This window comes from Plectropomus leopardus, chromosome 16 (assembly GCF_008729295.1).
Source record: "Plectropomus leopardus isolate mb chromosome 16, YSFRI_Pleo_2.0, whole genome shotgun sequence".
NCBI lineage: Eukaryota > Metazoa > Chordata > Actinopteri > Perciformes > Serranidae > Plectropomus > Plectropomus leopardus.
In genome coordinates, this window is record NC_056478.1 from 12,864,813 (window position 1) to 12,881,461 (window position 16,649).

At 39.8% G+C, this 16,649-nt stretch overlaps 1 protein-coding gene across 1 annotated transcript in view; it reads right to left on the reverse strand.

Annotated features, from left to right (window-relative positions):
- Positions 1 to 2,491: 2,491 nt before the first annotated feature.
- The window catches only part of usta (uronyl 2-sulfotransferase a), a 79,078-nt gene continuing 64,920 nt past the window's right edge, over positions 2,492 to 16,649 (reverse strand). Inside the window, exons 7-9 of the mRNA XM_042504039.1 lie at positions 7,047 to 7,144; positions 5,581 to 5,738; positions 2,492 to 4,356 (exon numbers count right to left, since the gene is read on the reverse strand). Coding sequence (XP_042359973.1) covers positions 4,064 to 4,356; positions 5,581 to 5,738; positions 7,047 to 7,144 — 549 coding nt within the window. The 3' untranslated portion in view covers positions 2,492 to 4,063. The remainder of the gene's footprint in view (positions 4,357 to 5,580; positions 5,739 to 7,046; positions 7,145 to 16,649) is intronic.

Consider the following 16,649-nt stretch of genomic DNA (forward strand, 5'->3'; position numbering starts at 1 on the left):
AAAAAAGGAGTTGAGCTTGTTAGCTCTCTATGCTCCCATCAGCTGCGCCACTATTCTCCTTTTTGCAGCCTGTGACAGTCGCCTCCTCGGCCTCCTTCAGGCAGAGTTGCAGTTCCGCCTCATCTCCTCCTGGTCCTTATTCAACCAGGCCCGCTTCTTCCTGTTCAGGACGGCCTTCACCTCACTGGTCACCCAGGGTTTGTTATTGCCGAAGCAGCACACAGTCCTTACAGGGACGTCAATGTCAGTGCAGAAGTTCAAACACTCCGTCGGGCATTGTGTCGCTCCCTCGGTGTCCTCACCTCGTGAATTCAGCAGTACGCTCCAGTCATTGGTGTCAAAGCAGTCTCTAAGGTCCTCTTCTGCTTCAGGAGACCACCTCCTGAGGGATCGCGTGGTAGTGGGCTGTCTCCTCACAAGTGGAGCGCACTGAGGCTGCAGGTGCACCAGGTTGTGGTCTGACTTGCCCAGGAGAGAGAGGGGAGAGGCTCAGTATGCATCCCTTACACTGGCACACAGCAGATCTTTAGTTCTGTTCTTTCTTTTCGGGCAGTCCTCGTACAGATGCAGAGTGTGAGCCTTTAGCTTAGCCTTAAATTTTGCTCCGGCTCGGCACTCGCGGTACTTCCGCCTTCGCTCCAGGGCGATGAGACGTTGTATACCGGCTTGTCCCTCTTTCCTCGGCGCCAGGAGTTATACTCTCGAATAAACGAGTCTACTGGCACTAACTTGCGTTGTTTAAGATGATGCCATGTCAGACAACAACAGCACCACAGGCCACATAAACACAAGCAAAAAGTAAACACATGCAAGCACAGAGACACTGGTTTTACCTATTTAGGAACCACTTCACCTGACGTATGGGCCAAAACGATCACTCGTCGTTTTCCTTAAATACTAAGACGTCAAACTTCAAAATGCACCCGTCCTAAAGAAGACTCGAACCCGGACCTACTAACTACAAGATGATTAATTTAATGATGTCCCCATCAGATGATTACCGGCAGTGATAGCTGTCGAAAGTTTGACTGATAAATGACTGGCTGATAATCATCGAAGTCCTTGGCAGGGAAAATTCAGGAGACAAGGAGACAATTGTGGGTTTTCTTTTTAACTGTTTCAAGTATTCCTTGCGAGGTACGTCATTGATGACGTACCTCCTATATTTTTCAGTTTACTTTCATGTTTACAGTTCCCGGTCATTCAAGACCTAAGATTAAAAAAATATGCCCAAAAACTCACAATATAGTATGTCTCCCAAAATATGCCCAGAAAGTCCAAAATGGAAAAAAACTCATAGTATGTCGACTGGAATATGCCCAAAAAGTCATAATGTTCTCCAAAATATGCCGAAAAAAGTCATACTATAGTATGTCGTCAAAAATATGCCAAAAAGTCTTACTATTCTATAGTATATTGTCTGAAAAACCACCTAAAACGTCATAATATAGGATATCATCCAAAATGGCATGCATTATAAATGAATGGAAAAAAAAATCCCAAGCCATTAAATTTTGACAAAAATTTCATAGTATAGTTCGCGATAAAAATTAGATTTAAAAAAAGAAAAACGTCATGGTATCATTAGTGAAAAAATTTGAGTCAATTTTTGAGTCATACTATTGCAAGCCACATAAATGTGTTAACTGTTACATAAAATATGATTTTTAAAAGTCAAAGTAGAGTATGATTATAAAATAAATAAGAGAAAAAGTCATTGCATAGTACGTTATATAACTGTGATTGCGTATGCCACAGAAATGTGTTAAGAAACATAGTATAGTATGCTATAAAGTATGACAAAAATATCATAGAAATGTAACAAAAAACGTTTGTTTGTTCAGCAAGGTTGTGTTACTTGCATTCAATTTTTTCTTTCATAAAGTTGCATAAAATCAAGGCATGCTGCTTGTTGCAGAGGTAATTTTTTTTAGTATTAGTAGAGCAGCTTTTGCTTTTTGTATAGAGACTCATACTTGCATTTATCCGTGTAATTTCCTTTTCAAGCATCTTCTTGCTTTTTACTCGTGAATGACACACACAACACTCCTGTGTCATCACATCATCCTAATTTTCATTAAGAGTCTTCAATCATATATACATTTTAAAATGATGTGACCAAAATAAAGTGCACACAAAGCAGAAAGACAGGTGTGAGTGGAACATGTTTCAAAAAAGCAATACCTATTTTTTCTTTTATCAGAGGAGAGGCCGTGCTGTCCTGACTTCGGCATGGAAGGTAATTTCACAACTGGGGAGCCAGAAGGAACACGAGCCAGGGTTGGGTGGAGCGATGGACAGGCTGCTGCAGGGCAGAGAGAGCTACACAAGGGGTTAGAGCAAAGTGATGGCATGGACCACGTTCTAGTGACGACTCTGTTAGTACCTGCCTGTCACTCTAGTGTTCCTGGAGGGGGTGAAGAGGTAATAACAATCGTCTTTATACACATTTTTTTTTTTAACAAAAAACAAGTAAAGTAGAGACAATAGCTGCAATAGTTAGAGGACATTTATTTTGAAGACTGTAAAATTATGAACTGCATTAGCTGTTGTTAACAAGTTTTCAGCTGTTTATATAAACCCATTCTAGACAACCTTAAAATACCAAGATTATTTTCATAGCCGCCAGAAACCAAAGATACAAATGATCAAGTTATTAAACATCTTTTTTTTCCTTCCTGAGAATCGTATCTGGAATGCAAATGAATAAAAAATAATAAATTAAACTGGCAAAAAAGAGGAAACACTGAACACAAACCAGGACAATGAAAGGGTATAGACAATGCAGATTAGGATGGTAAATGAAAGTCGTGTGTTAGCTTATGGTTACTGCTCTCTGGATGATTTGTAAATGAGCGATGAAAACATGCACTCTGAATAGCTGCTGGAGAATTAGAAGCTAGTGTTCGCAGGGATAACACTTTCATAATATTTCGAGGGTGAAATAAACCCTTAAACAGTAACAATCCTGTATGATATTAAAGGAAAATTAGTATCCAGTTTTGTGACCAAATCCCTCATTTTGCTGCAGAATTTCAGGAAACATCACCTCAGAAAAAGTGCAGTATATTCATACAGTTTTGTAATGCATCGCAGTAGAAACACTGGTATTTGGCAAGCTCAGTCTTTTAAACTTTGGATTAAACAAACTACGCGCCATAAGTGTTTTTTTTTTTTTTAGTGTTTGACTCGCAACAAATGGCCTGTCCCAAATAATAAATCTATGCTAAAATACACTGCTGGTTTGGTCAAACTCAATCATTCATGCACACACAGTTGGAATTCTTTGAATTCATAATTGAGTGCTCACTGTCTAACCCTCATTTATACCTAATAATATCTTACAAATTAAAATGTTATAAACCAATAGTGCAGTATAACAACTGACTTGCTTATGTCTCAACTCCGCCAGCTGTGCACAGAGGTTTCTTGTCAGTTACTGAGACTCTTAGCGAGGTTTGGCACTTACAACAGTCCTAAACAACTAATATATGAAAATGGGTTTTGGTACTTTTTTATTCATGGATACCATTTCTCATTCCAGCTTTTAGGACAGTAACCCTTTCTTAAAATATGGATCTCTTTCTCGAGCTATGTCTCTGGAGTCCTCTCACACAGTAAACTCCCCAGCAACCTACATTTAAAATATTTCCCAACATATTTAGCTATCTGCATCTTGCATTGATCTCTCCTGGAGATTCAGTTTTTTTTGTTTTTACATAAATGAACCCAAAAACAAATTAAAACAAGCAGATTGAGCTCAACATTATTTCCCACTGTTAGCGGTCAATTCTTTAAATAGAGCATTTTGTCCTTCCAATTACTCAACCCGATAGTCCTCAGTGCTGAGCCTGTCATGGTCGGAGTCTATTGCAGATGCAAAGCAGAGCCCGTAAAAACACGAGCGTCAGGATCCACTCACCCCTAAATGCACCTCTCTTTTCTTAGGAATGCTGAAAGACGTGGAACGCTCCTCTTTGCCCTCAGGCTGCCTCCAGCTATCTCCAGCCACTTTTAGCCAATTGGCTTTTTCTTGGCTATCACCAATGTCATCAAATAGACCTTAGGGATGGACCAGCCAGCTGTTGGCATCCTCCAGGTCTGTGTCCAGGTCTTCGTCTTCATCCAGCGGCTCAGGGGTTCGGAGGGCCAGCTCCCGTAGGAAAGCTGGTGAGTGGGCAGGGGGCTGGGAGACGGACTTGAGGCCAATTTTTTTCTTCATGAGGTGGAACTGGTCTCGGATGAAGTTGTAGAACTCGTACTCGTAGCGCATGCGATGGTACAGTACCTGCAGGGCCTCCAGAGTGGGGGTGTGTTTACGTACTGTGCCTGTCATGTTTCCCATCTTCTTATAGTCTACAGAAAGCATATGGTTAAAAAACAAACAAACAAAAACAGTCATACATCATACATGTTGTTCCTAAGGTCATAGAATAGTATAGAATAGATGTTTATTTTCACCAGGGTGGAAATTTGTCTTTGGCCCACCAGACACAGAAGACAACACAACAAAAAGCTGACAAGCAGTTTGTGAGACAAACACATAAACAGGTCACTGGAAACACCAAATGCATTAAATCAGCTCAAATTACTGTCTGTGGTTTCAGTCACTTTGTTGGGTTAACAATATTGATGGGTCTGTGTCCACATAGCGTTTTTTTTTTGGTCTTTTTTCAATTGTTCCATATGAGAAGAGTTTGTATGTGGCTGCATGAGACCACATAGAGAGAAAGCACCATGCCAGTCTAAAATATCTCAGCCTTTCAGCAAGGCACCGGTGATGTCACTGTTTACCCTGTAGGCAACTATCTGTTAATGTAACATTGCATTAGTTTCCTAGCTTATCCCAATGTGAGTGTGCTGGGTCGAAGCGCTCCCCAACACCCCTTCCACCGTTTTTTTGCTGATGAAAAACGCTATGAGGACACAGGTCCTAAGACAGTCTAAAAATATTAGTAAACATGAACAACTCTCTCCAAAATCCCAAAATAGAGTGCTACATTTCATTTGTAAGTATAAAGTCTGGAGCTGCTCCATAGTCACTGGTGGGCCAGTCAAAATGGACCTACAACCCAATTTCAGACAGCGACCCATCAGTGGGGAACCACTGTTACAGATGACGCTGAGAGCACCCAAGGAAATGTTGCGTGTATATAACAAATATCAATAATTCTTTACAATAACATCTGGGCAGAAAAACCCAAGTGTCACCTAAATGAAAAGGTGCAGGGCAAATGCTTCCTTAATTGGTTAGTTTCAAGCCTAAAAAAATACTAACCTAAGTGTACACTATATTTATAACATTTTCACAGCTTCATCTTGCCCTCATCTTTAAGCCACCAGATTCTATTGACAAAAACAGTATTTGTACTTCACAGTTCACTGGGGTTGCTGGTCTACAGCTGCCTCAATCACTGAGCGTTTACCAGCAGTGATAATATTCCAACTATAGCTTGTACATTTGAGACTTACTTTTCTGGGTCCTGGCTTTGAGAGAGAGTAGCTCATGTTCAAATATTAACAAAAAACAGTGACAAATGTGATAATTTAACATTAAAAAAAATTGAAAGGTTCACTCACCAGGGCTCTTGTAGATGTTGAGTACTCCAGTAAAGTAATGAGGTAAGAGCCTCTCCAACAGGAGTAGAACATCCTCCAGCTCCTCCAGGATACCCACAAGGAGGTAGTTCTCCAGCACATTCTGTTTGGCTCTCTCCAGAGCCCACACTCCTGGTTCCCTGATGGAGAGAGGAGAAAAATGAGTAAGAAACAGATTTTAAAAAAATCTGACAGAGCATCCTAAGACGTCACCACACAATCAGACTTGAAACATCTTAACAGATGCCGTAATTGTTGGAGATCTCACACATGTCACTTCCTGCATAAAACCCCACTCATCCTGTTCTTTCCTTCCTCTCTACGTAGAGTCCTGACGGGGTTTGTCGTGCCTGGGTACTACGATGGATCCCCTGGCAAAGCTTCTTCATTACACATTCGGCAAAGCAGTTGAGCTTAAAGCGGTCTAAGCCTCGCACATCAGTCACAGTTTCTTTAATAAAAGTGTGGCTCTCAGAACTGGAAATCTTGCAAATCTCTTGCAACGACAGGTAGAAAAAAGTAGCTGTTAGTTTTTGCAACGATTTAGAGAAAATTCACAAAGAAAAAACTTTAAAAATATGAATGTAGTCATGGATGCAGCGTGAAAATGGACTGTACATGTAGCACACATTGGAATTGAGTACATTTTTGAGTTGAAAACCATCTGAACTAGAAGCATCAAAAAGTGGGGCTTTGCTCACAATTGTCCGGAGGGGAGAATCAGGAAGAATCAGGCACAAAATTGGCTTGAGTCCCATGACAAGTTTACTAATGTCTAAAATAGTACTGTAATTTAACAAAATAATACTTCTTACAGTACTTTTTGAGAATATCTGTACTGAACTTTCATTTTTAATATTTCTGTCAACTTTCATTTTTACTGCAATACATAAATAAAACCTGTACTTTAACTCCACTACATCTCTTCTTCGTATATTTGTTACCGACAACAAAATAGGGAAGGGGAGAGGGGATGGATGGACAAACTAAGGAATGGGTGTGAAGAAAAATATGTTTTTTCTTTAAATCTTTTCAATTGTAAAAATTTAAAAAAAATAAAAAAATTTAAAAAAGACCCTGTTTTTCTTCAAGTGTAATGTACGCTTCATTTTTAAGGCGGTGTATGTTACGATAAATAAACTTCATAGTTCTCAAAATCTGACTGCTTTGTTTTTTTTTTTTACACAGCATTTATTTGTACTTTTACTTTTAGCACTGAAGTAAATTTGATATTGAAAAATTACTTTTGATACTTGAGGACCGTAAATATCAGATACTTTAAGACTTTTACTCAAGTGATATTTTAATAGGAGCGTTAAACTTCTACCAAAGTCTATTTCTGGGAAGAAATCTCTACTTTAATTCAAGTGTAGCTTTCAAGTACTTTATCCATCACTGGTCTAAGACATCAAAATGCTCACTGGAGGAACTTGAGTGACTGCACATACCTGCATTGAGGATGCTGTCCACAGAAGTAGGGAATGATGTAGAAAACTCTGGGGTTGGAGCACTCTGGGTAATTCTCTAAAATGCACACATTGATATCCTGGAAGCAGACAAACACACAACAATCCTTTTAATTCAACAGTACTCATTCCTTTAAGATACAGATGAACCTCTTACACACGTACAGATTTATTTCTGCCACTAGAGGGAGCCCTTCACCAGCTCTACTGTGAACTGTATGATAATAATCATCTGAGAAGTGCTCTGCAAAACCACATCCTGAGCACAGAGATAAGCTCTGCCCCGTCACATCAGTCGCTTTCAGGTGCTGAGCTGTCAAATCACAACACACATAGTTGGTATGAACTTGTGCTTGACTGAAAAAATACATTTATGAAATATAAAGATCTTCATCTTGATCTAGCTACCAAAATCAGACAAATGATAGCTTATGATGATGCAGTGATCAAGCAGGGATGCACTTAAACACTTCAAGTCTCCTACGTGAGAAATAAAGTGATACTTGAACTTTAAAACGCCCTTTGTCGAAATGTGGGACCTATTAAGTAATGAAAGGGAAAAAAACACAGAGGACAGATTAAAAACACACATGCAGGAGTGAAGCTGGCCAGCCACTCAGTGCTGTGGAACTAGCAGTCAAATCCGTGTCAGGTGACGTAAGCCTTATGGATGGCAACAAGTCCCGAGCAACATAACACTCCACGAAGCATTACTCACTCACTCACTCTCTCACTCTCTCTCTCACACACACACACACACACACACAGGCGCACGCAAATATACGCCACATGTGCTCAGGCACACACACATACAGTAGCACCAGCTCCGTGCGTGAGGCAAAAGGTGTCGACAGACCCCGCTGCATAAAAGGGGAAACTGATCTAAAAGTGGACACAAATTGAAAGCGTAATGATTGCGTCAAAGCTTGATTTATACTCTGATAAGTCGTAACGGCTGATTTAAAACAGAGCAATTTGTCAAAGCCAACACTGAGGGCAACATGCTCCATCACCGAGATTAAGTTGGGTCAGACGGGACCAGAGGCCCAGACTTTCCAAAAGGACACAGTCTGCTATTGAGGGTGACATTTGAGATGTGAGGGGCCTGCGGATGAACACTGGGAACCAGGTGACTGAGCTGTCAAAAACACCTCAGCGACAGGGGTGTAAACATGGATACAAGGGAGAAACCATGTGTGATCGAGCATGTGTGAGCTTGGATAGTGTGCTTCTGAAAGTACAGTTCACACGTAGTGCTACTTATCAATCTGGATTGTTTTGGTGTGAGTAGCTGACTGTTGATACTGGCTGTAGAGCTGTCTGTCTTCTCTCCAGTACAATGGAACTAGATGGCAATCGGCTTGTGGTGCTCAAAGTGCCAAGAGAATTCATTTGGAAAAGTCAACAGCAATGTCTCTTTTCAGAAATTACGACCCGGTTACTCAAGATGATCCACAGACCTTGTTATGAGCATTTAAGAACTATAATGGTTCCTATGCATTTCTATGGACAAAATTTAAAAACTTTTACATCACTTTTTCAAGAACCCACCTTTTTTTTGCCCCACTTGTCGGGCATTTTTCTAACGCATCAGATTGAAACATAATTCCAGGTAGCTGGAATACATGGAGAGAAACAGACTGTGGTGAGAGAAAATTGAGAAAAGTATGTGATGGAAACAAAACATTGTCACACACCGACACATATTAGAGAAGTGTTTCTTCAACAGCTACAGAAAATAAATGAGCTGTTATTTCATATTGCGAGGAATTGATCCACATAATATTACTGTTACAATTTCATTACACAAAACAAAATTGGATGACTCTTCCAAAACTTTAAAAGATTTTTTTTTTTTTTAAATTCCATAACTTTTCTATGCCTGGAAAATGTGACTGTGAAATTCCATAACTTTTCCAGGTTTTTAATAAACCCTAAGCTATTTGTCTCTACCTAACTATATCCAGCAACCATATAAACATGCAGAAGGAAGCTTGCATCTACTCCAAGCTCTCCGAGCACCACTGAGCTAGCTTATGTTGCAGCTCAGCTGAAGAAGATGCCATTTATGTTTACATCAGCACTGTCACAAGCATTAGCCTCTCATCCATAGGTAGATGCATGCTTCCTTATTCACAGTTATACCTTTGGCAGGTGTAGTTCAGTAGAAAGAAAATACTTCCTACATGAAAATGCTCAAAACAGGGTCTGTAGATTATTTTGAGTAACCAGGTCATGAATTTTAAAAGAGACATTGCAGTCGAGTTTTAGATTTTTGTGTCAGATTCTTTGAGCACCACAAGCTGAGTGCCATCTAGTTCCATTATATTCAAGAGAGGGCAGACATCTCTATGGCCCATATCTCCAACACTTGAAAACTCACACCAAAACAGTCTATTGATAAATAGCACAACAGGTCAGAGGAAAAATGCAGTTTTGGTTTTAGGGTAAATTGTCTTTTTAACACAATTACACAAAGTAACAGTCTGCATTTGACCAGCTTGTTTTGTTATACTTTTGACTGCATGTTTCTGATAGTGTGAACATGACTTCTATGCCATTTTTGCTCTTTGAGTTCGCAGCCAAAAGGGAAAGACTAATTGAAGTTTAAAAAAAAAACTTATATGAAAAGAGTCCTTTCTCTCAAGTTTATAACAAGAAAACCATGACAGACATCATGCCAAGGTCGCCTATACACATACTCTGCCATAACACAAGTTACACACTTGGTCAGTCATTTTTCCTCACAGCTGAATACTGTGGTGCAATTGTGTCTGAGTCACCAAGAGGCTGCTGCAGGATTTGTTTGATCTTTATGACTGAGCTGCACTGTGCACCAAGAACAGGACATATTGGTGATTGGTGAGGCAAACCACTGGAAAGCTCTTCAAAGTAACCACAACAAAACCCCAGAGGAATCTTTAGAAAACAGTTAAGCATTGTGATGTTAGAGTATCGGTCTAACCAGACTGCTGAAAGACTGCCCTGCTTTTCTTTGCTTCATAATTTCAAGAGTAATTCATTGTTCTTTTTGTGTTTCCTTTCTCAAAGAATGATAATGTCAGTACATCCAGTGTTATCAATTGCGAGCATATCTCACACAGTTTCCCGTCAGTGACGAGTGTTAAATTTCTCAATAAATACAATAAAACTTTGTGTGAGAGACGATGACTCACATGCAGAGGTTTCAGAAAAGTTACTGTTGATACATGAACTAACATTTCTCTCTCAACTTAGCAGACTAACAAGAAATGACGCTAGACATTTTTTGCGACACAGCGAAAAAAGCTTCCAAAAAAAATTATCAGGAGCCAAATTATGAACGAAAACAGTGTGAAAAAGCAAGCGAGAGTCAGAGACAAGGAATTGTGAAAGCCAAACAGGAAGACACATGTGACGCCTTCCCCTGACACAAATGGCTCATTGCCAGGAGGTCCCCCCTCCGCTTTGCTCCAACACTTGTTACAGGACCCCTATGCCTCAGCATTTAGCGGACCTCTGGGAATCGAGCCACAACTCATTCATATACAACTGCGCACAATCAAATACGCGCACACACAGTCGACAGACAATACGCACTCTCTTTGGAGGACCCATTAGTATTGCGAAGAGGGCTCCTGTGTGCACACTCAGGCTCATTGTTCCTATTCTAACTGTGGATTAAGCCAAGTGAGCAGTCACAAAAACTGTAGCAAAACAGGCCCTAATCTGTGCACCGGCCTCCCGTTTCACTGAATGTAATCTATGAATTCAATCAGTAAACTGATGATGTAAACCTTTCCCATGGGACAGTTTGCGGCAGCATTCATCGGGAGCATGGGAGTGGTACACCTGGGTCAAATCACAATTAAACCTGCATTAATTTGTTGTCACATTTTAGCAGAAAAAAAAACAGACACAATCACGTAAGCCACCAGTCACAGCAACCTTAACAAAAATGAAACAAAGACATTTTTTTGCATCTAAAGCCACTAATTCTTTTGTCTATATATCTCTCTGTGTGTCCTTCAGGACACACATTGTCAAATTTGGTGCAATTCTGATGCAAGATGAGCATGACTTGGGTATGTTTTCTTTTGCCATAGTAACTCATAAAAACAATAACATTACCACCTGCTAAACACACCAAGAAGTAATCCGGGCTCTACTTTACAACCGCGGTGCTACAGACTTAGTCAAACATGTCTTCACCAACTTCCATTGTGTGAGTTTGCCATAATGTTAAAAGCTATAACACGAATAAAACTGCAAAAAAATTTAACAAATAAAATATGCATTATTATTCATTTAATTTAACATAAGTACATTGTGCTGATGATTGTGCCTCTCTTTTACACAAAAAATTAAATGCAGGACTTTTACTATGCAATATTAATAGTTCTACTATTAATAGTTAATAGTTTTATCTCAGAAAAAGTGTTTAGAGTACTTCTACCACTGCAGCCTACCAACATTCCCAGTCAGAAAAGGAGGGAAAAATGAAGCAAGCAAATCAGTAAATGTATGTATCAAAAAAAGGTGTATTAGTTCCTTGCTTTGACATAACTACTACGATAAAGTGGAGCATTGATTTTGTTTTATTATTTTTTATTTAATTTTATTATTTAGCAGAGATATTTTTCTGGCGCTTCAGTTATTTAAGGAGGCCCTTTGGATGTTATTTCTGGGTAAAATAAGTTAGAACAGCAACATAATTCAATATACGTCATTGATATAATAATAAATCTATAGCATTTTATATAGCATTCAAGATGTGTTCATCATCACCCAAGAAAGCGCAGTGACATTGAAGTGAAGTTTATGTAAACCATTTTTGCATAAGGCTGCAAGCAGCAAAACCACTGGCCAAATGTTCTGACCAGACACTATACAAGTCTTTAAACCAGATATATATTGAGGAAACTGGCATTGAGTTATTGTGTTCACACGAATTAGACGGACAAGGTCACAGGGACCTTTAACTACAAAAATCTTTTGATAAAACTCATTTTTGAGTCTGAGTGAATGTTTGAATCAAATTTAAGGAAATTTCTTTCAAAGCGGTTGTGAGACATCGTGTTCACAAGAATGTGCCCAATGGACAGACAAATAGACAACCCGAAAACATAATGTCACTGGCCTCCTGTATCGCTGGCATGGAGGCATAAAAACAATGACATACTTCCTCATACAACATCTGATAGCTGGGACTAGTAAACCTCATGTGTCAGTTGCACCTTAGGCAAACAACCGTGGGACAGATACACCACCCTGCTGTTGCTAATGTCAAGGCAAGCCGGGGCAGGATTGATGCCAGTCAGGCCTCTAGCGTTATTTGTTTGGGAGTGTGTATGTGTCACTGTAAACGTCAGGTTACCTGGGAGCAGATTATTTTCACAGTCTGTGGGAATCTCAACTGATCAGACCAGAATTGTTAAAGTGTGGGAACTAACCTGTTCTCTTTGGGTTCAGTGGGGACACCGAATTACCTCATAGACATTTTGTGTTTGCGTGCATTCTCTGTATGAAAAGAAGCATACACATACATTTTGGTAGGGAGGAGCCCGATTAATCTCTGTCAGCTGCTCCCTCTGAATTTACTATTCAGCTGCATGCATAGAAATATAAACTTAATTCTGTTCGGCCACTAAAATTATCTGACCAGATCAATCTGAGCTGGTTAATCAAAACCAGTTTCATTCTAAATAAAAGCTCTTAAGTCCTAAGTGACAGTCCACGCATGTGCTCAGTCCTATGTGTGCGCACTCTGCTTTCAAATGTCCACTGCGTACTGTGTACAGTGTAGTGTATGTGTGTGTAAAAAGGGGTGTGGGGGACTGATGGAAAATCCAAGCCGACCACAGGAATGTCTCAGTAACACGTGCATCAGGTTCCCTCGGCCCCGGCTCGCAAACTGACAGTGTTCTTTCATTGACACCTCTCATATACACCCAGCGCAGGGCAGGCAGGGCTAATGCACACCAGGCTGTGGATATATCCAAGACTAGTCCTAACTCTGAGTGTTGACATAGCGGGGCGCACTCACGCTGATACACACACAGGTATTTGAAATGCAATACTTGCGAGGACATTCTGGCCTCAACCCAAAGAACCTTACAGCTTCATATTTAATGAAAAACGATGCCCCCACCACCTCAAAAAAGACCAGTTGTATATCAATTACTAAACCCAGGTTTCACTAAATTTATGAAGATGACAGAAAAATCCAAAAATTGAGAAAATTCTTGATCAATTGAGATCATAGATATATCGATTACTACGCTATATCAAGAATATCTGTTGACAGACTCGCACACAACTCTCGCAGTCTAATCCCAGCCTCATTTATCAATACGCTCAGTACAGCCCTTTCCAAGTGGGAAGTAAGCTAAAAGTAAAGTGAGCTATTTATGCTCTCTTCAAAGCCAGACCCCATTGACAAAAAGTTATTTTACCTCACTGAACATAAGAGCTGCTGGTCTACTGCTGCCTCAATCACTAAGTTCGTTTGCGTTACTGAGAGAATCTGGTGTTTTAAAGTATGAGTCCGGATTCACAAAAGTCACACAATGACACAAACAAACTAACTGACTGAGGCAGCTGTACACCAGCAGCTAAAATTACTGATTTTGTCAAAGGAGTCTGGCATTGAGGAGAGCAATGATAAATTTCACTTTGAGGTGAAAAGGGCTGTCTGTTTGTAAGTACTAAGTACTAAGTACTGAGTATACGACTGGATAAATGAGACTTGGATTAAACTGCATGAGTTTACTGAGAGTTTATAAACTGATGTTTTGATATAGTTTTGCTGTTGTTAACTGTGGACCCCTATGACTTAAATTCATCAAGAATTTTCTGTTTTTGGATTCTTTATTCACCAGAGAAGTGAGAAAAACTATTTTTTTTAAGAAGTTAATATACAACAGGATGAGTAATTGATTTATCAGTGGTCATTTGATGGTAGAAGTACTGCTGTAAGTCTTATTTTGGATATCAATGTTGTATCAAATAACTCTGTGTCAGGTGACATTGTGCTGAGAAGAATGCTGCAGTTCCACTGTCTGGGGTTGGTGATTTCTTGAGGATCACTTGTCCTACCAATCTAAAAATGTGGACAGATGCTTCTAGCACAATAGAACAGAAGCCGAATGTTTGAATTCCTTAACCCTAAACCTAATCTAAATTCTAGCTAAAACATTTTTTTTAAAAACACATTAAACTACATAATATTTGAAGCTTTTAAACTTCAGTCTGACTTTATTCATACTTTGGCCTGTAATTTTTCTTATCAGTGAAGTTCAGCACTTTTTGCAGTGTACAGCAGTCTGCTGCAGCATTATACAGATGGTAGTGTGGCATATGCTTGCAGCCACTGTTTATAGATATGATTTAGCACATAACTGCAAGCTGTTTTTTGCTGATTAGGTAAGCTAGGTTGCTGTGGCTATCGAGCGCAGTCAGTATAAATAAACAATACCAACAGCAGCAATGTAAAGAAAGAAAAGACAGCACAGCAGAGCAAAACCGGATGATCTAGGAGACACTTCCATGCTGATACTGTCATAAGTTGCAGCAAAATCTCAGTTATCTCCGACATTTCGAGAGAATGAGGCGATTAAAAGCGATGGGGAGGAGGACAAGATTTACAATATGCTTTAGTGACTCAGGGGCAGTGACAAAATGTCATCACTTTGCAAAATTTACATAAGTTTTACACCCTGTTAAGACTCCTGGTCCTCATAAATATAGTAGTGTACATAGACACACACACGCACACGCACACACACGCACACACACACACACACACACACACACACACACACACATACACACACACAGGTAAGCCAGTCTACAGCACTACAGCCTCCCCCTCCCCCTTTAACTGTAGCAAGGGGCCCCCGTGGTCTGCATACTTTAATAACTCAACTCACATGGTCCAAAACTCGAGGGAAAGCAGTGCAATACTTAATTACACCCAGTCAGACTCAAGCCAGAATGACATTCACTCCTCCTGTTCGCCTCTCAGTATGGCCGTCTGAGCTCAGACGGTACTGTGAGACTGTGGGAGAAATCTGGCGTGCACCTCTCTTTAGGCCTGGATATTGATTTGCGATAAAATCTTGTACTGATCAATGTTTTGACCTATTTTTTACAGCCAAAATATTCTGTTTCTGCCTACCTGCTCCCCTAATCCAAAATATAGTTTTCTTCAATTACACATTAGACCCATCACTTCACTGCCAACTTCTATGTATGTCATGAGCTAAAATTCTACTTCAGTAGCTCCTCCGCAGTGGAAAAACTCACACACAGTGATAAAATAGTCAACTTGAAAATTAAACTAAGGCTCCGAATGGCATGTGCTGTAAAATGTTAGATGCATAGCTGGCAGTATGATGCTAAAGGGGTAAACAACTTTGCCAGGCAGATGTAGAATACGAAGTTTCTGATGTGGTTATAGTAAATCAGGTCTCTAATTGGAATCATAATCAGATTTAAATTTTGGGTTTAGTGTCAGCCTGCTGTGGCCTTACAATCTGCTTTCCTGCCTCCAGCAACACCATGTGTAAAACATCTTCAAAGAGAGCAGAGTGTGGTTTTGATATAGTCCAGCATTGAAGAAATATTCTGCTGCTTATATTTTAACATTTAGGAAGTTAATGTTTGTCTCATGATGACAACAAACAGAGATCCTAAATTCAACAAACCAGTCTTCTGGCAGACATGGGATATGGCATTTATCAGTTATTTAATGAGTGAATGACTGTAATCAAAAAAAAAAAAAAAATCAATATCAGTAGGGTTCTGCTCTTGTTACAATCTTTTTGTAGAAGATAACAGAGTGTTTATATAACATAGTTCAACAGTCAGTATCATTACGGTCTTTCTCTCTTTCTCTGCAAACACTCCTTGGCTCACATGTCTCCATAATTAGTGTACATAAAGCTCATACCAGAATAAGAAATGAGTATACAACATTTCACTTCATGTCTCAACTGAGCTGCAGGTTATGAAACCAGCTGGCCAGGAACCAAAACAGATACAGAGTCAAAGCGCTTTTACTGGCAAGCTAGAGACTTAGTCATAAAGTAACTGTGCAGCTCTGTCAAATACTGCAAACGCATTAGTATTTCAAACCATAAACATCCGTGGCATTGATTTAGCTAATGTCCGTATGAGAGTAAATGGGCCTGTGGGCACTGGGACCAAGATGAAAGGCAGATAGAGGGGAAGAAGGCTAAAATATTCAGTATTTGTTTGACTTTTTAAATAATTTTGTTAGAAAAGTTTTCTACAGTGGTTCTCTTAGGACTGGGGCAATGTGACATGAGCAACGTGGTGTCCTCTCTGAATATAGTTCAGTACTGTATACTCTGTCGTCTCCTAGTTTAACATAATACTTTTCAGGAGCAGTGCGTAAGATTTAGTGGCATCTAACAGTGAGGGATGCAGATTTCAACCAGCTAAAACTTCTCCCATGTGCCTGGAGTGAACTCCCGACTACGACTGCTTTAGTGTTCATTGTTCAGGAGGTTTTTACCGGGAGCCGAATTATCTGCAGAGGACTCTTCTTCTACAAAAACAACTAGGTGATTAAAACCAATA